This window comes from Chiloscyllium plagiosum, unplaced genomic scaffold, assembly GCF_037043375.1.
Source record: "Chiloscyllium plagiosum isolate Xiang-an unplaced genomic scaffold, Cpla_swu_hap1 HiC_scaffold_14, whole genome shotgun sequence".
Taxonomy (NCBI): Eukaryota; Metazoa; Chordata; class Chondrichthyes; order Orectolobiformes; family Hemiscylliidae; genus Chiloscyllium; species Chiloscyllium plagiosum.
In genome coordinates this window covers 20,221,833-20,247,360 of record NW_028270152.1, presented here as the reverse complement: position 1 = coordinate 20,247,360, position 25,528 = coordinate 20,221,833, and the positions used below count along the sequence as shown (strand labels likewise).

The following is a 25,528-nucleotide window of genomic DNA, read 5'->3' as shown; positions in this document are numbered from 1 at the left end:
TAATCAATACACCTTAAAGTTTTTGGAAAAACTTAGGAATAAAAATACCATACTGTTTGGATGGAGCTTATTACTGCAGCCATTCAATTTGAAAATTACACCAGAGAGAACACGATCGCTTGATGCGTTCTCGCAACTTTGATGAACATTAACAGGCATTTGGTAGCATGAGAAAATGCACTAAGATGGACTGTGGTAGTGAGTATTTGCGTGCTAAGAGGCTCTGTAATGTAAATGTATTGTATCTACTAATAGCATAAAGCTAAAGGTTTTGTCAAAAAATGAAGCCATCTTTGTACACTGATGGTTCATTTTTTTTAAAGGAGGAGTATGACGATACTATGGAAATGTATTTTTGTCCTATTTTTTAAGAAGAAAGGTTGAGACAGCAGTACCAAGCAGTCTGCTCAAAGTAAACAGCTTGTGAGGTCTTGGGTGTTTTTTTCTGAAGTTGGAACAATAGAAGCAACCTGAATGGGTGGAGTCAAGCTTGCACAGAATCAGGATTTTTAGTTTTGGCTTTCAGGAATGTTTGCTGGCATCTTGAAGCTGGATGTGGAAGCTCTTATTCTTGTTTCTGTTACAGCTAAAATCTGGGGTTCTGTTCCTGCTGCTAGAATTGTATGTGAGACAATCTGTTTTACTGAATTTGCCCTTGCCAAGGCCATGTTTATAGGATATTACTATATTGGAACAGTTAATTAATTGGAGTTTATTTATATATATATATTTATATATAATTTTATTCAGCATTTTGATAGTTCCAGTTAAGCCAGTTTTTTTTCCTTTTCTTTTTATTTAGTTTGTATTTTAAGATTTTAACAATAAAATGTAGTTTGACCAATCAATTACTTTTGGAAGGCAATGCCTTATAAATATCTTTAAAATAAGAAAAAAATAACGTCTAGGCTACCTTCTTAATATATTTTGAGGTAGCTTGGTCTGCTCTATAACAATATCTCAATGTGTTATAATTGTGTACACTTCTATCAGGTCTCCCTGCAACTTTCTTTTCTCAAAACAGAACAGTTCCAGCTTCTCCAACATAACTTTGTCATCAAATTTCATTTCTCCTTTAACCATTCTGGTCAAAGCCCTTTGGAATTTTTCAAGAGCTGTCAAATTCTTCCTAGTGTAGGATAATCAGTTCCAAATACCTGAGTTGTAGCCCAAAGAGTGGTGTATGTGATCTATATGGACTTCAGTAAAGTGTTTGACAAGGTTCCGAGGCTGGAATTAAACCGACAAAGTCACCCGAGGCTGGAATTAAACCCAGGTCCCTGGTGCTGTGAGGCAGCAGAGCTAACCACTGAGACATGGACCAGTTGTTCTGAAGGGTCTGTTTCAGTGCTGTACATCTCTATGACTCTAAAAAGGTCTATAAAGGCTTGGTTTGTATACTCTGTCCATCTAGTCATGAAGGTGAAGTTCTCTTCTATTCTGCAACTCCCAGTATATCCAGTCATCTTTAAAGATCTAAGCACAGGAACTCCTAGGCTTAGAAAGGGTGGAGCTGGAAATGTGTTGCTGGAAAAGCGCAGCAGGTCAGACAGCATCCAGGGAACAGGAGAATCGACGTTTCGGGCATAAGCCCTTCTTCAGGAATGGGGAAAGTTTGTCCAGCAGGCTAAGATAAAAGGTAGGGAGGAGGGACTTGGGGGAGGGGCGTCGGAAATATAATAGGTGGAAAGAGGTCAAGGTGAGGGTGATAGGTCAGACTGGGGTGGGGGCGGAGAGGTCGGGAAGAAGATCTCAGGTTAGGAAGGCGGTGCTGAATTTGATGGATTTGACTGAGACAGGGTGGGGGGAGGGGAAATGAGGAAACTGGTGAAATCCGAGTTCATCCCTTGTGGTTGGAGGGTTCCTAGCCGGAAGATGAGGCATTCTTCCTCCAACCGTCGTTTTGTTGTGGTCTGACGATGGAGGAGTCCAAAGACCTGCATATCCTTGGTGGAGTGGGAGGCGGAATTGAAATGTTGAGCTACAGGGTGGTTGGGTTGGTTGGTCCGGGTGTCCCAGAGGTGTTCTCTGAAACGCTCCGCAAGTAGCCGGCCTGTCTCCCCAATATAGAGGAGGCCACATCGGGTGCAGAGGATGCAATAGATGATATGTGTGGAGGTGCAGGTGAATCTGTGGCAGATATGGAAGTTTCCTTTGGGGCCTTGGAGGGAGGTGAGGGGGGAGGTGTGGGCGCAAGTCTTGCACCTCCTGCGGTTGCAGGGGAAGGTGCCGGGAGTGGAGGTTGGGTTGGTGGGGGGTGTGGATCTGACGAGGGAGTCACGGAGGGAATGGTCTTTACGGAATGCTGATAGGGGAGGGGAGGGAAATATATCCTTGGTGGTGGGGTCCGTTTGGAGGTAGCGGAAATGACGGCGGATGATGCGCTGTACATGGAGATTGCTGGGGTGGTAGGTGAGGACCAGTGGGGTTCTGTCCTGGTGGCGGTTGGAGGGGCGGGGTTCAAGGGCGGAGGAGCGAGAAGTGGAACTGCTCCTCCGCCCTTGTCTTCCACTTCCCGCTCCTCCGCCCTTGAACCCCGCCCCTCCAACCGCCACCAGGACAGAACCCCACTGGTCCTCACCTACCACCCCACCAATCTCCATGTACAGCGCATCATCCGCCGTCATTTCCGCTACCTCCAAACGGACCCCACCACCAAGGATATATTTCCCTCCCCTCCCCTATCAGCATTCCGTAAAGACCACTCCCTCCGTGACTCCCTCGTCAGATCCACACCCCCCACCAACCCAACCTCCACTCCCGGCACCTTCCCCTGCAACCGCAGGAGGTGCAAGACTTGCGCCCACACCTCCCCCCCTCACCTCCCTCCAAGGCCCCAAAGGAAACTTCCATATCCGCCACAGATTCACCTGCACCTCCACACATATCATCTATTGCATCCTCTGCACCCGATGTGGCCTCCTCTATATTGGGGAGACAGGCCGGCTACTTGCGGAGCGTTTCAGAGAACACCTCTGGGACACCCGGACCAACCAACCCAACCACCCTGTAGCTCAACATTTCAATTCCGCCTCCCACTCCACCAAGGATATGCAGGTCTTTGGACTCCTCCATCGTCAGACCACAACAAAACGACGGTTGGAGGAAGAACGCCTCATCTTCCGGCTAGGAACCCTCCAACCACAAGGGATGAACTCGGATTTCACCAGTTTTCTCATTTCCCCTCCCCCCACCCTGTCTCAGTTAAATCCATCAAATTCAGCACCGCCTTCCTAACCTGAGATCTTCTTCCCGACCTCTCCGCCCCCACCCCAGTTTGACCTATCACCCTCACCTTGACCTCTTTCCACCTATCACATTTCCGACGCCCCTCCCCCAAGTCCCTCCTCCCTACCTTTTATCTTAGCCTGCTGGACAAACTTTCCCCATTCCTGAAGAAGGGCTTATGCCCGAAACGTCGATTCTCCTGTTCCCTGGATGCTGTCTGACCTGCTGCGCTTTTCCAGCAACACATTTCCAGCTCTGATCTCCAGCATCTGCAGACCTCACTTTCTCCTTAGAAAGGGTGGATGCTGGGAAATTGTTTCTGTAAGGTAGAGTTACTAGGACCCATGGGCATAGCCTTAGAATTAGAGGGAGTCAATTTCGAACAGAAATGAGGAGACATTTCTTCACCCAGAGAGTGGTGGGCCTGTGGAATTCATTGCAACAGAGTGCAGTGGAGATTGGGATGTTAAATGTCTTCAAGGCAGAGATTCATAAATTCTTAACCTTGCAAGGAATTAAGGGATATGGGGAGAGTGCAGGTAAGTGGCGTTGAAATGTCCATCAGCCATGATTAAATGGCGGAGTGGACTCGATGGGCCAAATGGCTTTACGTCCACTTCTATTTCTTATGGTCTTAGGCCCTTTGTCCTTGCATGCTCTGTAGAACTGTGCCGTTGATGATATTGCCATTTTCTTGTCCTCCAGCCAAAATGCATCATGTCACACTTTCCCATAATAAATTCCAGCTGCCCCTTCTTGCTGATTCTGCTTGACTAGTGCAGCCATGCTACAGTCGATTGGTATGAGCCTCAGTGTTTGCCTCATTTCAGTGTTTGGTGTCATTGGCAAACGTTTAGAATCTTTTTCCAAATTCTCCGTCATTTATATCAATCAAGGCAGTCATCTTAGCACTGATCTTTGGGTGTACCACTCTCCTTCGGTATGGAAAATAACTGGACTGTTTTGTATGGTTCAACAAATTTTTTTAATCCAAGTTGACACATGAGACTTAACCTTGTTAGCCAGCTATTTAAAAGTTATATTGTCAAATGCTTTCTTACAATTTATCTCAGTAACATCCTCATCATTAAACTTCTCTGTTATTTCATTTAAAAAATCAATTGGATTAGTCATGTACAATCTGCCTCATACAACTATTCAGTCTTCTCTACATGAATGCGAACCTTTACGAGCATCTGTAGATTTTTTTTCTGTTTATTGTTATTAAATCCTCAACCAACCACTGAAATTAAACTAGAAATCTCCTTGTAGCTATTTTAAAAATATTTAAAAACTGTGCAGACACACAGTTGGAGCAGAACTTGGACCAAGGCTTCCCTCAGCCTCCGACGCTTCAGGGACAACAGTCCCAGCCTGTTCAGCCTCTCCCTATATGCTCAACTCCTCCAACCCTGGCAACATCCTTGTAAATCTTTTTCTAAACCCTTTCAAGTTTCACAACATCTTTCCAATAGGAAGGAGACCAGGATTGCACGCAATATTCCAACAGTGGCCTAACCACTGGGGCGGCATGTTGGCACAGTGGTTAGCACTGCTGTCTCACAGCGCCAGAGACCCGGGTTCAATTCCCGCCTCAGGCAACTGTCTATGTGGAGTTTGTACATTCTCCCCGTGTCTGCGTGGGTTTCCTCCGGGTGCTCCGGTTTCCTCCCACAGTCCAAAAATGTGCAGGTCAGGTGAACTGGCCATGCTAAATTGCCCGTAGTGTTAGGTGAAGGGGTAAATATAGGGGAATGGGTCTGGGTGGGTTGCTCTTCGGAGGGTTGGTGCGGACTTGCTGGGCCAAAGGGCCTGTTTCCACACTGTAATCAAATCTAAAGTAATCAAATCTAATTGTAATGTCCTATACAGCCGCAACATGACCTCCCATCTCCAGTACTGAATAGTCTGACCAATAAAAGAAAGCATACCAAACGCCTTCTTCACTATCTTATCTACCTGCAAGGTTTGATATTTGTCCAATCCTCAGGCACCTCCCCCATTTCTAGAGATGATTGGAAGACCATGGTAAGTCCTTCTGCTAGTTCAGTCTTACTTCCCCTAGCAAGTCGTGATGCAAAATCCACTTGGACCGGCCTGAAGTATAGCCAGCACACCCTGAGAGTCCATTTTCACCCCATCCATTTCGGCTGTCTTTGCTCTGACTGATAATTCGGCAGAATCCTTTCCTTTATTATACATCAATTTAAAATACTTATTGTTTTAATCGTACCCTTTACCTCTAAGAACATACCATCAGCTATATTTCTGGTCATTCTTGGATGTTGACATAGGGGATTCAGTGAGGAGAAGTGAGAAACATAAACACCCCAACTTTGGGGCCGCATGGTGGCTAGCACTTCAGTGGTTAGCACTACTGCCTCACACTGCCAGGAACTTAGGTTCAATCCCAACCTTGGGCAACTGTCTGTCTGTGTGGAGTTTGCACATTCTCCCTGTGTCTGTGTGGATTTCCTCCAGGTGTTCTGGTTTCCCCCCACATTCTGAAGATGTGCAGATTAGGTGGATTGGCCAAGTTAAATTGCCACATAGTCTCCAGGGACGTGCAGTCTAGTGGGTTAGCCATGGGAAGTGCAGGGTCACTGGGACAGGGTGGTTCTAGGTGGGATGCTCTTCAGAGGGTTGGTGTGGACTCTATGGGCTGAACGGCCTGCTCCCATGCTGCAGGGATTCTATGATTCTTCCCCTTACTGTCCAAAATCAATACGTTTTTTTGTGTGTGGTCTTTTGTGGGTTGAAACATAATAGATTATTTATTTACACACTTGCCTTGAAAGATCTAAGCATATATTGGTCACACATCGCAGCAATCAAGAAAAATCCAACTGAAGATTGCAGTTCACTTCGACAAGTATTAAACACAAAGAAGAGTGATCAGTTCTTTGACAACCAATTGAACCTTTTGCCCATTCTAGAATTGAAGTTCAGGTAAACACAAGTGATGAAGATGAGATCTTGGTTATCTGCAATATCGATCAGAGGGAAAACTGTTCAGCTGGTTATGTAGATAGGCCTATTGCGTCAGGAGGAGAAAGTGAGGACTGCAGATGCTGGAGATCAGAGCTGAAAATGTGTTGCTGGAAAAGCGCAGCAGGTCAGGCAGCATCCAAGGAACAGGAGAATCGACGTTTCGGGCATAAGCCCTTCCTGAAAAGCCCTTGCTTTTCCAGCCACACATTTTCAGCTATTGCATCAGGAGGGCTAGTTTCTTTGTAGATGAATTTGGAGCTTTGGGAATCAGGCTTGGAAATTTCTAAAAAAGACTTTCCCTTTGTTCATGTAGAACAAAGCTGGTCATTGCATTGCCGTGGTAATCTGCCATCCACGCAGGTCTCTTTGGGACTCAGGGCTGGAATCTTATTGGGGTCTGAGTAACGGGGGCTATGATGGAATTTGTGGCAGAATCAGGCAAGAAGCTTATGAGGGCCATCTCGATACAACTTGCAAGTCAGAACTGGCACCTGGCAAATTTACCTGGCTGCAACCTGCCTCCTTGTTGCTCAGCGCCAAACAGCATCACAATGCACAACCACCAGGTGCACTCACCCCTTACTCATAGTCAGCCGATGTCTGGTATCTGACATTTGCCTCATGGCACCTCTCTGATGCACTTGTAGGCCACTTAGGAAGCACACAGACACCCTGCATTGTGGGGGTACAGCAGCAAATAAGAGTGAAAGGCTGTTGCAAGGACACTTTGCACACAGGGACGGAATCCCAGTCACGCAGTGGACCAGGCTACATCACAGGGCTGCTTGCTTACTCCTTTGGCATCTACCTACATGCTCACAGCACCCATGCCTTGTTATGTCATGTCTTGGCAACTGCCAGGGGAGTGAGTCACACTCTTCCAGGAAGTGGTAAGTGTTCTTCAAGATAGTCTTAAAGGGGAATAGTAACATTGAAGGATTCAGACAGCAAGTTTCATAAGCAGCATCCAATGAACTGAAGGCATGGCTAATAATGAAGAGGAAAGAGGAAGTGAATGCAACAAAGAATAAAATCAGGGATGACTTTCCCTTATTCCTACATTCTTTCCCACAATATCCTGATCAAATTCCGTCAAGGTTCACCATCTAAATACATGTGCTAAGGATGGTATGTAACCAGTATGAGTAATTGATGACTGGCTTACACATGTTTCAATGGCCTAACTTATGGGAAGTGAGAGTGACTATGAGGAAGTAATGTGGCGAGTCGACTTCATTCCCTCCTGTCTGCAGCCTCTCAATCACCTGCTTCAAGTATAATCACCATTCAGTGAAGGTATTATCCTGCAAACACTGCGTTCTGTTTAAGCAGCTTTCACTGCACTTCAATCCCTTTGTAAATGACAATGGTACTTTTGCACTTATTTTAATACAGATATTGAAAATAGCACCTTCCAGTTCATCTTGATTCTTGATGCAGAATGACAGTGACCTGCACGAAATTGAACTCCACGTTGTGGAGTCTATTAATGACCTACATCGCACCAGTTCCAGCCTTGAGGTCACCAAGCCTTACTCAGGTAACTGCTATGTTGACAGTCTGTGTATTAAATATATCTCCACTTGAAATCTGATTGTATCTAATAAAGTGTTGCATAAAGGATTTGGTTCAAAGATTAAGACTGATGCTAAAGTAACAACATGGATAAATGAAGAGAGTAAGATTGACAAGACATAGCTATAGGGCACAGAAAATTGTGAGAAAAATTGGAAGCACACATAGACAATTAAGGAGAAAGGGCAGATATATGATAAATGTGGGGAAATCAGTGTAGTAATATTTGCATTATTTAGCACAGTATCAACTGGCGTACTCCACTAACTAGAATCTCACACTATCCCCCCAGCCCGAGACCAGCTTCAGCTGATCATTGTGAAGTTCGCATAAAATGGTAACTGTCGCTTAATAGGACTGAATATGTTTATCATGGCAATGTAACTTTGACAAGTCGGGCATAATGCGGAGCCTCATTCCTGATGAAGAGCTTATGCCCAAAATGTTGATTCTCCTGCTCCTCGGAAGGTGCCTGACCGGCTGTTCTATTCCAGCACCACACTCTCGACTCTGATCTCCAGTACCTGCAGTCCTCACTTTCTCCTAATATAACTTTGACATCAACTGTCATATTATCGAGACTCTGAAAAGAGGACTTTACTAGAGAGCTGCAATCAATATTTTGCATATTGGAATAAATAAAGTTTACAGAGACTAAAACAGAGGTTGCTGAAAAAAGTTCAGCAGGTCTGGCAACATCTGTGAAGAAAAATCAAAGTTAACGTTTCGGTCCTGTGACTCTTTCTCAGAACCTCACCAGCCCCAAAACGTTAACTCTGATTTCTTTGCACAGATGCTGCCTGACCTGCTGAGCTTTTCCTGCGACTTCTGTTTGCTTCCGATTTACAGCATCTGCAGTTCTTTCAATTTTTAAAGTTTACAGGGGGTCTGACATTAGTCATTCTTCAAAAAGGTGGAGACAGAAATGCTGCCTATTCAGAGTAGAGAGTGTCTAGCTAGATAGAGCTAGATAGATGTGAAATAATGCAGGCTTGAATCCATGGAAACGAGAGCTGAAACACAAATCAGCTACTTTTCCCAATTTAATCTTTTCATTTCCGAGAGCTGTCTCCTACCAGACCAGTAATATAATTTCTAAAAACGTTAGTCCTGTTAGCTTGACTACCTAAAACAACTGATACTATTAGGGTCCTTTAATGCTTCTGGTTTTCCACAATAAATATATCAGCATTGCAATATCTTTACTCTGTCAAGATACCATTAAGCTCTCTCTACTTTGCCCATTTAAGTATAGTGTTGCATAGCATTCCTTGCATTAACCAGCATTTTTGATTTACTGGCACCAGGCAGTGCCAGGTAATCAGAATTTTATTGCTGTACATTTTGAGGGAAAACTGAAATGAAAAATATCCAAAATGGTTAAAAGACATTTCAATGAAGTGGGTGGAAAAAGAGCTTTAAAGATTCAGAAACCTAACTTACAAAAGAATAAATGTCCCTGTGTTTTACATACAATGCATGGCAAGAAAGTGTTGATATTTTGTGATCTATTGATGAGATCATGGTTGGAATAACAAGTTATAGATTGGACACTGGAACCAAGGGAAAGGTCCACTATTGATTTACGGATGTGCTAATATGGATTGAAAGATACAGTTACGGTCAAAGATTTGATAAACAGTGACCATACTTAGGCAATGGGAATGATCATTTAATTAATAATTCCAAAGAATTCATGAAACATCTTGGCTGCCAGACCTGCTGAGCTTTTCCAGTGACCTCTGTTTGTTTCCGATTTACAGCATCTGCAGTTCTTTCAATTTTAAAGCAGAGATGTACTGCTATGGCTATATAAGGCTCTGGTCAGACTGGATTTGGAATATTGTGAGGGTGTCCAGAGGAGGCTCACAAGAATGATCCTGGGTATGAAGAGCTTGATGTTTGAGAAGCGATTGAGGAGCATAACTTTGTCTCCATAAAACCATAAAAATGATACAGCACAGAAAGGAGCCATTCAGTCCATCTTTTCCGTGCCGATCCAAAGACACCCTTTCTAATCCCATCTCCCTGCAAATGGGTCATAGCCCCTACAGTTTGCATCACTTGAGATGTAGATCCAGGTACATTTTGAAAGAGTTCAGGATCTCTGCCATCATCACCAGCTCAGGCAGTGAATTCCAGACACGCACCAACCTCTGCATAAAGAAGATTTTCCTCATGTCCTGCTAACCCTTCTGCCATTTAGCTTGAATCCATGACCTTTGATTCTTGAACTCTCTTACAAGAAAAAAGGTCCCTCCTGTCTACTCGACTGCTATCCTTCACAAGTTTGCTTACCTCAATCAAGTCACTCTTCACCCGTGTCCATTCCAAGGAAAACAACCCCAATCTCTCCTAGTAGCTGCAGTTCTCCAGCCCTGACAATATTATAGTAAATCTTCTCTGTCCTCTCTCCAGTTCCTCATGTAATGTAGTGATCAGAACTGCACACAATACTCCAGTTGTACTCTCACCAGTGTGTTATACAGTTTCATCATTATTTCCCTACTTTTGTATTCTATACCACTGCCTCTAAGTCCACCTTGATGATATTTGGAAGGATGAGGGGTATCTGACTAAAACTTACAGAATACTGACAGGTTTGGATAGAATGGTTTCTGCTAGTAGGAAAGACTAGGACCCGAGGTCACAGCCTCAGTGTGAAGGGACGACCCTTTAGAACTGAGATAAAGAGGAATTTCTTCAGCAGATGCTGGAGGTATGAAATAAAAACAGAGAATGCTGGGGAAACCCAGCAGGTTTGGCAGCATCTGTGCAGAGGGAAACAGATTTAGCATTTCACATCCAATTACTCTTCATTGAAATAGAAATAGAGGCCTACTCAATCTGACACATTAATTCTGATTCTCTCTTCACAGATGCTACAACTCATGCAGAGTTTTTCCAGCATTTTCAAATTCTTGTGCTGTAGATTGAGAAATAAAGTTTGACAACAACATCAGGGATAAGGTCCACATTTTCATTCAAAGTAAGGTCATACACACTTCTCTGTTCATCTGAGAAGGCAGACAGAGTTTTGTTTCATGTCTCAACCGAAAGACTGCTCCTCTCCCACTCTAGCCCTTCCTCAGGATTGTTCTGAAATTTCAGCTTTGATTCTGTTGTCAAAGATAGAATGTGAACATACAGTTATCTGGCTTACATGCCCTCTGATTTGCTGATTCTACATAACTGTACTGCCCACCTCCCTCTACATCACTTCTGTGATGGAGTCCTCAGCTTTCTTGACCCTCTGCTCTGAACTTTCTGCTTAGCCACTTTTCAAAGGTTTTCACCTCCATTGACCAGAATTTTACTTCTCTCCTTCATTTAGCACCTTTGCATGCTTAATTGTTGAACAATGGAAAGTTGGCACTTTATCAGTCCCCAATAAACCTCATCAAGTGTCTGTTGGTAACTATTTTGTTTGTGAAGCAGATTTCACACAGATACATTACTCGGCCGTTCAGAGAAAATTGTTGCTCATCTTGAATTTTGTTGCATTATTCACATTGCAGGTCAATTCCTTTCAAGGCCCTCAACCATCATTATTGCTCAGGAACCCTCTGCCAATGGGCTGGTGACCATTCCTTTGCTGGAACAGAGACAGTGTGAGCCAGCCTTCAGTCACTTGGCTGGGTCAGAATCCCGAGACCGATATGAGTGCAGCTGCATCTGCTGCCGGTACTCTTGCGGTGATAAAATTTTCTATGCAGTATTAATCATGCTTGGTTTGGTCAGCATTGCCATGGGTATGCTCAGTGTGTACTATATCGGTAAGTTTGAATTGTCTAGTCACTTTCCTTTAATGCAGTTACCTTGCCCATTATTCTAACCCCTGAGTCACCTTGCCAACTCCATACACCTTTGGAGGAATGGGCTTGTTTTATTTAGAGGGCACCTTCAAGAAGCAATACTCTTTTTCTGAGATGGGCCAGTTTGTTAGATATATTCAAGAGGACGTTGGATGTGGCCCTTGCAGTTAAAGGAATCAAGGGTAAGAAGAGAAAATGGGGGGGTGGGATACTGAAATTGTATGATCAGCTATGATCATATTGAATGATGACGCAGGCTTGAAGGCCTACACCTGAACCTATTTTTTATGTTTCTATGCTTCTAAGTGTGGGAAGAGTAAGGAGAGCAGGAAGGGACTAAATCAAAATGGAGTCAGAGAGAGAAATAAAGCACTGTCTACCTTTCTCTAAAGGCATTAATAGCATTGATGGACACACATGCTTCCCCTGCAATGATGTCTAGGCACAAACATAAATTGAATCTACTTTTTAAACATTTTGTATCCAGAACTGTTATCACACACAACCAAATGACTTTTCCACCACTAAATCACCACGACATTTTTTTCAAACTGCCGACCACCACCAGCAAATCACCTTTGCAGCCAATTAGGTACTTACATGCAAGACCCATTTAATTGGGGCTGTTTAATTATATCTGGAAATGTTATCACACACAATTGAATGGCTTTTCCATCTCTAATTCACTGTGACTTCTTTTTTACCATTAACCAGGAAAGCATCCGTGTAGCCAATCAGAAATTTACAAGCAAAGTCCATTACGAGGGAATCTGCATTATTTGATTTTTTTTCTATTAATTCAATTTTTACCACCTGCTACGATAGGATTTGAGCCAATACTCATGAAGCATTCTGGATTACTAGGCTAGTGACATTAACACTACACTAACACCAGCCGGGGGTCTGTGTTTTTAAAATTTAACCTACTTTTCTAATCAACTTATTCAGAGATGTACATCTGGAGCAGGTGGGACTTGAACCTGGGATTCCTGGTCCAGGGGTAGGGACACTACCACTGCATTACAAGAGGGCCTTGGGGGTCTGCTTTATTTTTAAAAATTCTAATCAATCTGTTCACACCTCTGGAGTAGCTCAAACTTGAACCTGAGCCTCCCAGTTGAGAGGCTACCATTGTGCCACAACAGGACCCCCATGAGGCCTGCTGTATTTTTATTTATTTAACTTATTTTTAATCAACCTGTTGAGTTCCAGCTGGGCAGGCCAAAGCCTGTTACCATGGGAACTCATAATCAACAAACTCCACAGAGGTTAATTAGTAATCAAAATATCAAATGGATACAAGATTCAGTGACGTGGAGTTACTAAGATACATAGTATACTGGGTGACTTTAGACATGTCCATGCTATAGATGGGGTTATTAACTGGGCACAGGTTGCTTGGCATTTAACATTTTCTGTATTTGTGTTTTTTAAATTTATTTTTCGGTATTTGTTTAAATATATTTCTCAAACCTATGTCTGAAGTTGAAACAGTGTAAACTGTCTGCGTGAAGAACATAGTCAGTCATGTGTATCTGATAGTCACAAGCAAATTACACAAGGCAAGTGTTATATTTTTGATACCCTCACATGCTGTTGGCATTCATAATGAACTCAGTGGGAGTCTCCATTGGGAGTTGCACATTTGACATTAGAACCTAATTAATGTTTTGCTTTGCTGACGCTATTTGCTTCAGTAGCGTCCCCTGATTAGGAATAGATTTTCTTGGTGTTAGCGTGTAGGCCTGTGTGGAAAGTGATTCAGTCAGAAATATTCTTAACAATGTTGGTTTTTAAGTTCCAACATCTTCTGTCCACGTGCGATGCGATGTTGGATTTGAGATAAGACCAAAAGATATAGGAGCAGAAATTAGGACATTCAGCCCATTGGTCCTGCTCCGCCATTCAATCATGGCTGATAAGTTTCTCATCCCCATTCTCCCACTTTCTCTCCGTAATCCTTGGTCCCCTTGATACCCAAGAACCTATCTATCTCAAGTCTTACATATACTAAATGACCTTGTCTCCACAGCCTTCTGTGCCAATGAGTTCCGTACATTCACCACTCTCGGGCTGAAGAAGTTTCTCCTTATCCCCGTTCTAAAAGGTAGTCCCCTTACTTTAAGGCCGTGCCCTCGAGTCCTCATTTCTCCTATCCATGGAAGCATCTTGCCAACATCTACTCTGTCCAGGCCATTCAGTATTCTGTTTGTTTTAATTAGATCTCCCCATATCCTTCTAAATTCCATCGAGTATAAACCCAGTGTCCTCAAATGTTCCTCATATGTTAAGCTGTTCATTCCTGGGACCATTCTCATGAACCTCCTCTGAACATGCCTCAAGGCCAGTACATCCTTCCTGAGATATGGAGCCTAAAAATGCACGCAATACTCCAAATGTGGTCTGACCAGAGCCTTATGAAGTCTCAGAAGTATATCTCTGCTTTTAATTTTTTTATATATATTAGATTAGATTACTTACAGTGTGGAAACAGGCCCTTCGGCCCAACAAGTCCACATCGACCCACCGAAGCGCAACCCACCCAGACCCATTCCCCTATATTTACCCCTTCACCTAACACTACGGACAATTTAGCACGGCCAATTCACCTAACCTGCACATTTGTGGATTGTGGGAGGAAACTGGAGCACCTGGAGGAAACCCACACAGACATGGGAAGAATGTGCAAACTCCACACAGAGAGTCGCCCAGGAATTGAACCAGGGTCTCTGGCACTATGAGGCAGCAGTGCTAACCACTGTACCACCGTGCCGCCCACTGTGCCACTGTGCTGCCCACAAATTCAAGTCCTCTCAAAATAAATGCCTTCATTGCATTCGCCTTCTTAACAACTGACTCAACCTGCAGATTTACCTTGAGAGTATCCTGGACTAGAACTCCTAAGTCTCTTTGCACTTCAGACTTCTGAATTTTCTCCCTATTTTCTAAATTTCCCACTTTGTATTCCATCTGCCACTTCTTTGCCCACTCTCCTAACCTATCCAATTCCTTCTGTAGCCTCCTCCCTCCTTAATGCTACCTGTCCCTCTACCTATTTTGCATCATCTGTAAACTTCACCAGAATGCCCTCAGTGCCTTCATCCAGATTGTTCATGTATAAAATGAAAAGTTGTAGTCCCAACACTGAGCCTTGTGGAATCCCACTTTTCATCGGCTTCCAAACTGAGAAGGACCATTTTATCCCCACTCTCTGCTTTCTGCCAGACAGCCTATTCTCTACAATGCTCCAGTCCTAAACTCAGCTAGGGGCAAGAATCCAACAAGGGATTAGATCCTCTCTTCCCAGTGGGAAGGAAAGTTTGGGAGGGGACTGACTTTGATCCAGCAGTATCAAGTTGCACTAGCAATATCTTGGGAGCTGCTTTTCCCAAGTTCATAAAGAGTAGGAGGATTTTACTAATCTTCAAGAAGTAATTCTGAATGCAGATCACAGCCCAAGACGTAAACTGATTTTTTCTTTCATTAATCTTAACAGAGATAATGCGCAAAGAGCTAGGGGAGATTTCCCATCGGTTGGATTCCTTGAACCAGAGCATGAAGCACATGAAATTTACAAGCCACACACAACAAGACCTGATGAATGTCACGGAGAGCCTGGACACACTCATCAATAATGCATGAGCTATGTTTCAAAGACTGACTATTTCTCTTGAAAACATAATCGTGATGACAAGGGTTTTTTCCCCTAATGAACACTTTACCAGAGCTAACCATTAGCTAAGCAGAAACATTAGGTGCTGGTCTATCCAATCCTGTCTGTCACATGCTCTGACTGTGCGGTTGGCAAATATAAACAAAGCCAGAAAGAAGACTCCAAGAATTAGGACAGTGCTAGAAACACTCGTCAGGTCTGGTAGTGTACGTGGAGACTGAAACAGGACTTAATGCTTCTATGACTAGGTCTATGACTTCTCTTCAAAAGTGGTAGCTATCAAAAGACTTAATAACTTATAAGCAAGTACAGAGTTTATAAGGGGTTGGTGTTGGGGTTTGTGGGTGAGGGATGTAGAACAAATTAAATGATGAATGTGAGTATAGAATTCTCAAAAAGGATTGATATGGCACCTGTAAAATAACAAATGATGGGGCTAAGGTAGATGTAGATGGTTTTTGCTGAGTTGAGAGTTGGTGGTAAAACAGGAATAATCTAGCATACATTGTTCTCCAACTCGACCTCACTTCCCACTTCCATTCCCTTTCTATTGGTTCTTTTCTTGCTTTTAACTGTTAAATCATTGGCATTTTCCAGTTCTGATGAAAATCCCACAGACCTGAAACCTTAAACAAAAGCAAAATATCGTGGATGCTAGAGATCTGAAATAAAAACAGAAAATGCTGGAGAAACTGGCAGCATCTGTGCAGAGAAAAACTGTTAAAGACTTCTCAACTAAAGAGTCATGTCGGACTTGAAACATTTATTTTGTTTCTCTTTCCACAGATGCTGCCAGACCTGCTAAACCTCTCCAGAACTTTCTGTTTTTATTTTAGACCTGAAACCTTAACCTTGTTTCTCTCCTCCCAGATTTTATTAAGCACTTCTAATATTTTCTTTTGCATTTTGGATTTTCAGCATGACAGTTGTTCATCTTTTGATTCCAGACTATTAACCATATGCACAATACCTTTTTAGAATTCATCACTTTTTTTTTGTCAATGCAACTACATTGTTGCCACTGGTTAACAGTTTAATGTTTTGTGACTTCTTTTACTCATTGTAAAATAAAGTGCACAAATTGCACATTGGTGTCCAGTCTTAAATCTAGTAAGACCAAGGTCATGTTAAATTCATCAGTGACCCTCTGATGCAACAATTCTTTTTGTAACTCAAGACTCCTTTAAATAAATGGAATATTCCCACTGTCCAATCCCATGGTGTTATGAGTGCTCTGGCATGGTTTGCAAGGTTTAGAAATGCATTATATCTTAGTAATAAAACAGGCTATCAAAATCAGAAGTCAATTTGCAACTGCAGGCAACTTGTACCCTGCATGTTGCAATACTTCATGATACAAATGATATCAGGCAGTGAATGCGCTGGACATTAAGCATACTGCTGTAGGAGTGTTGAAGCTTTTAGTCTTTGTGAATCACTTACTAAGACAGCACGGAGTCTCATGGGTCACTTGTTGAATCTAAAGCAATATTCCTATTAATTTGCATGTGTATCAGAAATCCAGATCTGACTAGGTCACCATCAAATCTTAGTTTTCTGCTTCAAGGCATGTTTAGGTCTTAGAGTTCTGATCAGTCATTTCCGATCCAGAAAACTAAAACAGAACAAGCATTAAAAAAAGCAAATCTCATTGCAAATCGAACTGAGTTGTGAAGGATTCATGTATCAGGTCACTAAAGCTACAGGCTGTAGTTCAGATATCTGCGATTTACTGTTGGTTAGCTCAGTTGGCTGGTCTGCAATGCAGAATGATGCAAACAGTCTCAGTTAAGTTCCTGCACTGGCTGAGGTGACCATGAAAGACTCTACTCCTCACCCTCTCCCCTTATCTGAGGTAAACTGTGGTAACCCTCAGGTTAAACCACTGCCAGTTGTCTCTCTCTAATGAAAGAACAGCCTTATTGTATAAACTTATATTAAATATATATAGAATATGTTGCATTTAGAATGATAGACTTATCAGAAATTCTAAATGGACGTGGTCAGATATGAAATTCCAACATCCCTGTATCAACCAAGTATTCTATCATCAGTTCAAGTTCTTGGTACTACGTGTAATGTTGAATAATCACTGTTCTGTAATCTTCTATTTGACAGACAGTAAGCATCAATATCCAGAAAGTCTCTATTATCATGAATTTGACAATCCTGATGGAATGCCCTATAGGCATTGAGCTTTTCTGTGGAAATTTCTAGATGTGATGTACAAAGGGTGCCTGCAGGATGGGCACATACCTGAAGCTATAAAGATGAATTTGGCCAGTTATGTAATCGCTGGCTATTCTTGTGAAAGTTGTTGTGTTCAGCACTGGTGATCGTGACAAGCAGTTGAGACTAGGTTTCCTTTCAGTTATCAGAAATATTCTAAAAGCTATCACCAAGATAGGAAGCAGTTCAGTGTATTTGGTACCTGTGTACTGTGCCACACCTGACAAGATTTTAATCTTAGAGTTGTCATTGGGAGAAGGTTGAAGGTTGAACAAGGATATTTATACCTCATTGTTAGTAAGGATAGTGTGTAGGCATTAGGTCAGGGCAGCATTACAGAGGTTTGGAGTGTTGTGATATAGATTTACACTTTCAATTCTCCACTTCTGGTCCTAATCATGACAATGGGAAGAAAAGTCAGGTCAATCCAGGATTTTCCTACACATCAGGGGAATGGGAGAAATTGTGATTCTCGAGTTGCTTTCCAATGTATCTCGGTACATAGAATCCCTACAGTGTGGAAACAGGCCACAGAGCCCAACAAGTCCAAACAGCATCCCACTCAGACTCACCCCCCTGCCCCCACCTATCCCTGTAACCCTGCACTTCCCATGGCCAATCTATCTAATCTGCACATCTTTGGACAGTGGGAGGAAACCGGAGCACCTGGAGGAAACCCACATAGACGCGGGGAAAATGTGCAAACTTTACACAGCCAGTCACCCCAGGCTGAATTTGAACCTGGGTCCCTGACGCTGTGAGGCAGTACTGCTAATCACTGAGTCAACGTGCTGCCCTTAGACAACTTGCATAATTTGGAGATGATGCCACCCAGTCACATTCTTATGTACTTGCTATATTGCACACAAGCCAGCAGAATGGACAGAATTAAGATAAGGCCTATCAATGTATAACTGACTTTTTGAAGTGGAATTAAAAGGACTTTGCAGTCGTCAGCCTTTCAGAGAATGGTTCATTGGCCAGAGAGGAAAGATGTAACAGTGGAATCTTCTCAGCCATTGAATGATGTGGGCAATGGTTTGAAAGTTAGGAGAATCACAGGAAATCTGAGGAGGCAGTGGAGGCTGAGGAATTGCAGGCAGTTAGGGGCTTCTTGACACTGAGACCAAAAAATTCCATTTTCCAACTGAACGTTGGATAGTGAGATGAGATCCTCACTAGTAAATAGTGAGAGGCCTACTTGCATGGATGAAGACCATAAGACAAAGGAGCAGAATTTGGCCACTTTGCCCATCAAGACTGCTACGCTATTCGATCATGGCTAATATGTTTCTCACCCCCATTCTCCTACCTCTTTCCTGCAACCCCTGATCCCCTTACTAATCAAGAACCTATCTATCTCTGTTTTAAAAAGACTCAATGACCTGGCCTCCACAGCCTGCTGCAGCAATGAATTCCACAGATTTCCACCCTCTGCCTGAAGAAATTGCTTCTCAAGTCAGTTCTTCATCAAGTCCTAGTCTCTCCTACGAGTGGAAACATCTTGTGCACATCCACTGTATCCAGATCTCTCAGTATTCTGTAAGTTTCAATCAGATCCCCTCTCTTCCTTCTGACTGCATCCAGTACAGGTAAGGAGTCCTCAGTCGCTTCTCATATGATAAGCCCTTCATCCTTGGGATCATTCTTGTAAACCTCAACTGACCTCTATGTCCTTCATTAGATTTGGGGCCCAAAATTGCTTGCAATATTCCAAATGCAGTCCTCATCCTCAGCAGTATGTTTTTGCTCTTGTATTCTAGTCTTCTTGAAATGAATGCTAACATTGCATTTGCTTTCCTGTCAACTGAGCCTGCATGTTTACTTTAGGGAAATCCTTAACTAGGACTCACAAGTCCTCTCGTGCTTCCGATTTCTGAAGCCTTTCCCCAAATAGAAAATATCCTTCCTATCAAAGTGCATCACCCACACCTCCCTGCCACTTTGTTGCCCATTCTCCTAGTCTGTCCAAGTCCTTCTCCACTACCTGTCCCTCTACCTGTCTTTATGTCATCTGCAAACTAGCAACAATGCCCTCAGTTTCTCCATCCAGGTCATTAATGTATATCATGACTAGTTGTGGTCTCAACACTGACAGCTGTGGAACTCCACTTGTCAATGGCTGCCATCCTGAAAAAGACCCCACTCTCTGTCTTCTCCATTCAGCCAATCTTCTCTCCATACCAATACCTTATCCCTAACACCATGGGCTCTTCTCTTATTTAGCGGCCTCTTCTGCAGCACCTTGTCAAAGACCTTCTGGAAATCCAAATAGATTATGTCCACTGGTCCACCTTTGTCTCACTTGCTCATTACCACCTCAAAGATTTCTAATAGATTTGTCAAGCATGACCTCCCCTTGACGAAGCTGTGCAGACTCATGCATTTCCCAGCACTCTGTAATCTGTTCCTTAATAATGGACTCAAACATTTTACCAACAACTGAGGTCAGGCTAACCGGCCTATAATTTCCCATCTTCTCCCTCCATTCCTTCTTAAACAGAGGTGTTACATTAGCCATTTTCTGTTCATCAGGCACCCCCCACCCCCACCTCTCGCGATTCCTGAAAGATCACCACCAATGCATCTACAATCTCCTCAGCTATCTCCTTCAAAACTCTGGCGTGTAGTCCATCTGGGTATTTTATCCACCTTCAGACCTTCCAGTTACCTCAGCACCTTCTCCTAAGTGATGGCCACTACACTTACCTGTACCCCGACTCTCTTGAGGATTTGGAATGCTGCTGGTGTCTTCCAGTGTGGAGGCTTATGCAAACTACTTATTCATTTCCTCCGCCATTTTTTTGCTCCCTATTGCTATTTCTCCAGCCTTGTTTTTCAATGGTCTAATGTCCACTCTTGTCTGTCTTTTACCATTTAGATATCTAAAAAAACCTCTTGCAATCTTCTTTTATATTACGAACTAACTTATCCTCATATTTCATCTACTGTCCCTTATTGCTTTTATAAATGTCCTCTGTTAGTTTTAAAGGCATTCCAATCCTCTGGCTTCCCACTAGTCTTCACCATATTGTATGGTTTTTCTTTAGGTTTCATGTTTTCCCTGACTTCCCTTGTAAGTCTTGTTTGCCTCAGCAACACCCCCCTCCCCCGCCCCACAAGTATATTTCCTCTTCCTTGGGATGAATTGCTGCTATACCTCTTGAATTATCCCAGAAATTCCTGCCATTGCTGCTCCACTGTCTTCCCTGCTAGGCTCCCCTTCCAATCAACTCTGGCCAGCTCCTCCCTTATGTCTTTACAGGAACTCAGTTGTGATACTGTCACATTGGATTCATTCTGATTCAAACTGCAGAATGAAATCTATCATATTATGTTAAAAATCACACAACACCAGGTTATAGTCCAACAGGTTTAATTGGAAGCACACTAGCTTTCTGAGCATCGCTCCTTCATCAGGTGATATTGGGGGGCTCAATCCTAACTAATAGCAAACCTGAGAATGCAACTTTAAAAAAAAGGTTTTGTGATTTACATATGAAAGAAGTGAAATTATCATGGTATTCAGACAGATGAAAGACTCAACAGACAATCAATTTTTCAATGTACAATTTCAGTTACATCACACTGTAAATTTTTGCTATAAATTCTGTGTGTTAGGATTGAGACCTCCACAACCACCTGATGAAGGAGTGGCGCTCCAAAAGCTAGTGCTTCCAATTAAACCTGTTGGACTATAACCTGGTGTTGTGTGATTTTTAACTTTGTACACCCCAGTCCAACATCGGCATCTCTAAATCATATCATATTATGGTCACTGCCCTCTTGGGGTTCCTCACCTTAAACTCCCTTATCAAGTCTGCCTCATTACACATGACCATATCCAGAACTGTCTGTTCCTGTGTGGACTCTACCACAAGCTACTCCAAAAAAAAATCTTGTGAGACATTCCACAAATTCTTTTTCTTGGGATCTGCTAACAACCTGTTTCTCCCAGATCATCTGTATATTGAAGTTCCCATGATGTTCCCGTAATGCCTTTCTTACATGTCTTTTCTAACTCCTGACTTATTTTCTTCCCCACATCCTGATTACAGCTGGGAGGTCTGATTAGATTAGGTTACTTACAGTGTGGAAACAGGCCCTACAGCCCAACAACTCCACACTGACCCTCCGAAGAGCAACCCACGCAGACCCATTCCCCTACATTTACCCCTTCACCTAACACTACGGGCAATTTAGCATGGCCAATTCACCTAACCTGCACATTTTTGTGACTGTGGGAGGTAACCGGAGCACCAGGTGGAAACCCACGCAGACACGGGGAGAATGTGCAAACTCCACACAGACAGTTGCCCAAGACAATTGAACCCGGGTCTCTGGTGCTGTGAGGCAGCAGTGCTAACCACTGTTCCACCGTGCCGCTCTGCACATAACTCCCATCAGGCATTTTCTCCTTTGCAATTCCTCAACTCGACAAACACAGGTTCTGTACTTTCTGACTTGATATCACATCTTGCTATCGATTTAATTTCATTTCTTATTAACAAGGCAACTCTGCCCCTTCTACCCATCTGCTTGTCCTTGGGGTACAATGTGTATGCTTTGGCATTTAGTTCCAGGCCCTATTCCCCTTGCAGCCACATCTCTGAGATACCCACAACATTATAACTGCAAATTTCAAACTGTGCTCCAAGCTCATCAACCCGGTTTTCATATCCTGTGTGCACAACACCCTCAGTCCTTCTCATAGCTGTCCTCTTATCTGCTGTGCCTGAGCTTGGATTCCTGAGCCTCTTCATATTCAGCATCCTGTTACTTGTTCTGGAAACTTTAATAATCTCTGCTGAGCTTTTCCCCCTTTAACCTTTTCCATAATTTCTGTACAACTGAATCCAACCTTCTATTTAGTTTAAAGCCCTAGTTCTGTGATTTGCCAGCACTCTGACCCCAGCCTGATTCAGGTGGAGCCTGTCCTAACAGAACAACTTCGCCTTCCCTCGTACTTATGTCAATGTCCCATGAATTTGAACCTGTTTCTCCCACACGACTTCTCCTAGCAGTCCAGAGCTTATTATCTTTTTGGTTCTGCTTTCTAATTTAACCCTTAGCTGCTCATATTCCCTCAGCAGTACCTCTTTCTTCTTTCTCCCAATATCGTTGGTACCCATGTGGACCACGACAATTGGGTCTTTCACCTCCCACTCCAAGTTTCTCTGCAGCCCAGATAATATATCCTAAACCCAGGCATCAGGCAGGCAACACAACCTTTGGGACTCTCATCCCTGGCCACAGAGAACAATGTCAATTCCCCTATTTTATTATTCCCGTTTACAGCTATATTTCTCTTTCCGTCTCTTCTTGAATGGCTTCCTGTATCATGGTGCTATGGTCAGTTTGCTCATCCTCGCTATAGCCTCTACTTGCATCCAGACAGGGAGGAAGAACCCCAAATCTTTTTGATTAGCTCAAGGGCTGAGACTCCTTTTACCTGCCTCACTCGTAGTCACACCCTAACGACCCTGACCACTGACCAAATTCAGTGACAATCCAAGGGGTGTGGCTGCCTCCTGCATCCAGATTACTTTTCTCTCCCGCACACCCAATTAACATTCATTAACATTACTCCTTATTATGTCAACTTGCCTTAATAATTCTGTGTTCTACGATCTTATACTCCACAACCACTTGATGAAGGAGCAGAGCTCTGAAAGCTAGTGCTTCCAAATAAACCTATTGGACCATAACCTAGTGTCATGTGATTTTTAACTTAATAATATGCAGTTTCCTATTCTCCCATCCACTAGCTGGAGACTAGATGCTGGTAATTCCTGGCAATTCCAGCTTGTTGCTTGCTCTTTCATCTTGGACACCAGGCAGCAACATCTTAGGCATGTTCCTTTGGCAACAATTGCACACAACCCCCAAACACCAGAAACCCTCAGCCCCCATTGGCACAGCGGGGTGCTAATTTCCCTCTGGCTGATATGTCTGGGCAATTGATAGGAATCGACAGGGCAAATCTGCACTGTCAGCATTTGACTGGGTGCACATCTGGCCTTTAAAGATGGTGCCAGTGCAGGAATCCCAGGAGGTCCCTACAGTGGCCAGTACCTTCACCTGTAGTGAGTTGGGGAAGATGAGGAGCAAGGCACCAGAGTCATGGTCTGTAGGCATTGAGGGCAAGTTTGAAAAGATAGTGTCAGAACTTTTGTTCCGGCTCATGGAGAGAATACCTCCAGGAAACTCATCAAAATTGACACATAGCTGACTTCTACTTAAGATTCAGCCCACCAAGTTCATCGTGAGAATAAAGTATTTTCAGTCAACTATCACCAACCTCTTGTTACGTTATCTATTCTCAGTCCAGCTACAAATAAAGCATCAATCCTGATGTGGTTGTGAAGGTATTAATCATAATATGCAATCTAATTTTAAATAAATTAACAGTTGTCTCAACATAAAGTAGCACATTTGCACCCTTTGATAGACATGTAATATAAATGTGGCAAAGATACAAGTTCATTTTACTTTCGCCACCACGGAGCATCCTATACTCAGTAAACATTTCCACACAGAATTGTCTCTGTCCTTTGTAACATTCGCTTGTCAGTATTAGTCCTTGTGTGCATGGTGAATCATTGCATGTTTTTCTTGACAAATTTATTTGCTAGTGTATTTTTCTGACAGTCTAAGGGCATTGTAAACATAACTAAGTCTCACAATAAATGAGAAAAATGTCATGTGTACATTGCTTTGGCTAACAATTTAATGTAGGATATTGTTCCCCTGCATTTAATGTCACCAAGGTCCGTTGATGTTAGCTTAGAATTCGTAATATTGGAATAGGAAAGTGCCAAACAAAGATTTCAATGCAAAAATCAGCATGGCATAGAAATGATAACATAAAATACTTCTTGAACTCTACTTTAGCAGTATTTTTTCATACATTCAGGTAATTAAAAATGGCATCAGAGTATGGTGACAATTAACACTTTTCATAGTACTATTTTAAAAAATGCATGTGTGAATAAATCATTCAATTCAATTCAATTCTTATAATTATCTACTGTTCAATTCTAAATTCTCATTAAGGACAAGTGTAATTCCATGAAAAAGATGTGAGGAGGATAGTTGCTGTCATGTGGTTTTATGTTTAGTTGCTGTGGCAACATAAACTTTTAAATTCATATTGTAGCCTTGAACTGTGGATATTAATAAGAGCAGTTCTAATTTCTTTCCATGACTAGACTGCCCAGGAATCTCCTCCACTCTTACTACCATTGACATGTTTAGAAGGATTTACAAGTTGATAGTCAACCTGACTATGTTATGAATGCACCTCCATTAGCCATCAAGTCCTGGAGTGAGACTTAAACTCCTGATGTAGAACATGAAACTGTACAGCACAGAAACAGACCCTTTGGCCTACCATGTCTGTGCCAACCATGATACCATTCTAAACTAATCTCATCTGCTTGCATATGCACCATATCCCTCTATTCCATGCCTGTTCATGCCTCTGTCCAAATGCCTCTTAAACGTTGCTATCTTATCTGTTTCTACCACCACCACTGGCAGCACAATCCAGGCACTCACCTTCTTCTGAGTAAAAAATCTTGCCTCGCACATTTCCTTTAAGCTTTCCCGGCTTGCCTTAAACTTATGCCCCATAGTATTAAAGGCAGGAACGCTCCCCATTCTGCCACAAGACCTTCTTGAAGGTCCTGTATTGTGTTGAGCATGTTAGTTGTTGTTGGTGCTGTGAGAAAAGTGAAGAGTGTTCCATCAGGCTCTTGAAATTCACCATGTCGATAGTGGACAGATTTTTGGCAGTCAGGAGGTTACTCACTACAGAATTCTAAACTTCTGAGGTGATCTAATAACCATAGTATTTATCATTGATCCAATTTCTCCTGGTCAATAGTGATTCTTAAGATGTCGTTATCTATTACATGTGACCTTTATGTATCTAAGTAAAGCATACATTTTATAGAACAGAAATCACAGAGCCATAGAATCATTATGGAACAGGAGGAGACCATTCAGTCCATCA

The 25,528-nt window shown here is 42.8% G+C and overlaps 1 protein-coding gene across 1 annotated transcript in view; it reads left to right on the top strand.

The window, feature by feature from the left end:
• Positions 1 to 25,443, top strand: part of LOC148147929 (uncharacterized) — a 45,586-nt gene extending 20,143 nt beyond the window's left edge. The window contains exons 2-4 of the mRNA XM_087994112.1: positions 7,615 to 7,759; positions 11,313 to 11,570; positions 15,106 to 25,443. Coding sequence (XP_087850238.1) covers positions 7,654 to 7,759; positions 11,313 to 11,570; positions 15,106 to 15,251 — 510 coding nt within the window. The 5' untranslated portion in view covers positions 7,615 to 7,653 and the 3' untranslated portion in view covers positions 15,252 to 25,443. The remainder of the gene's footprint in view (positions 1 to 7,614; positions 7,760 to 11,312; positions 11,571 to 15,105) is intronic.
• The last annotated feature ends 85 nt before the right edge of the window (positions 25,444 to 25,528 follow it).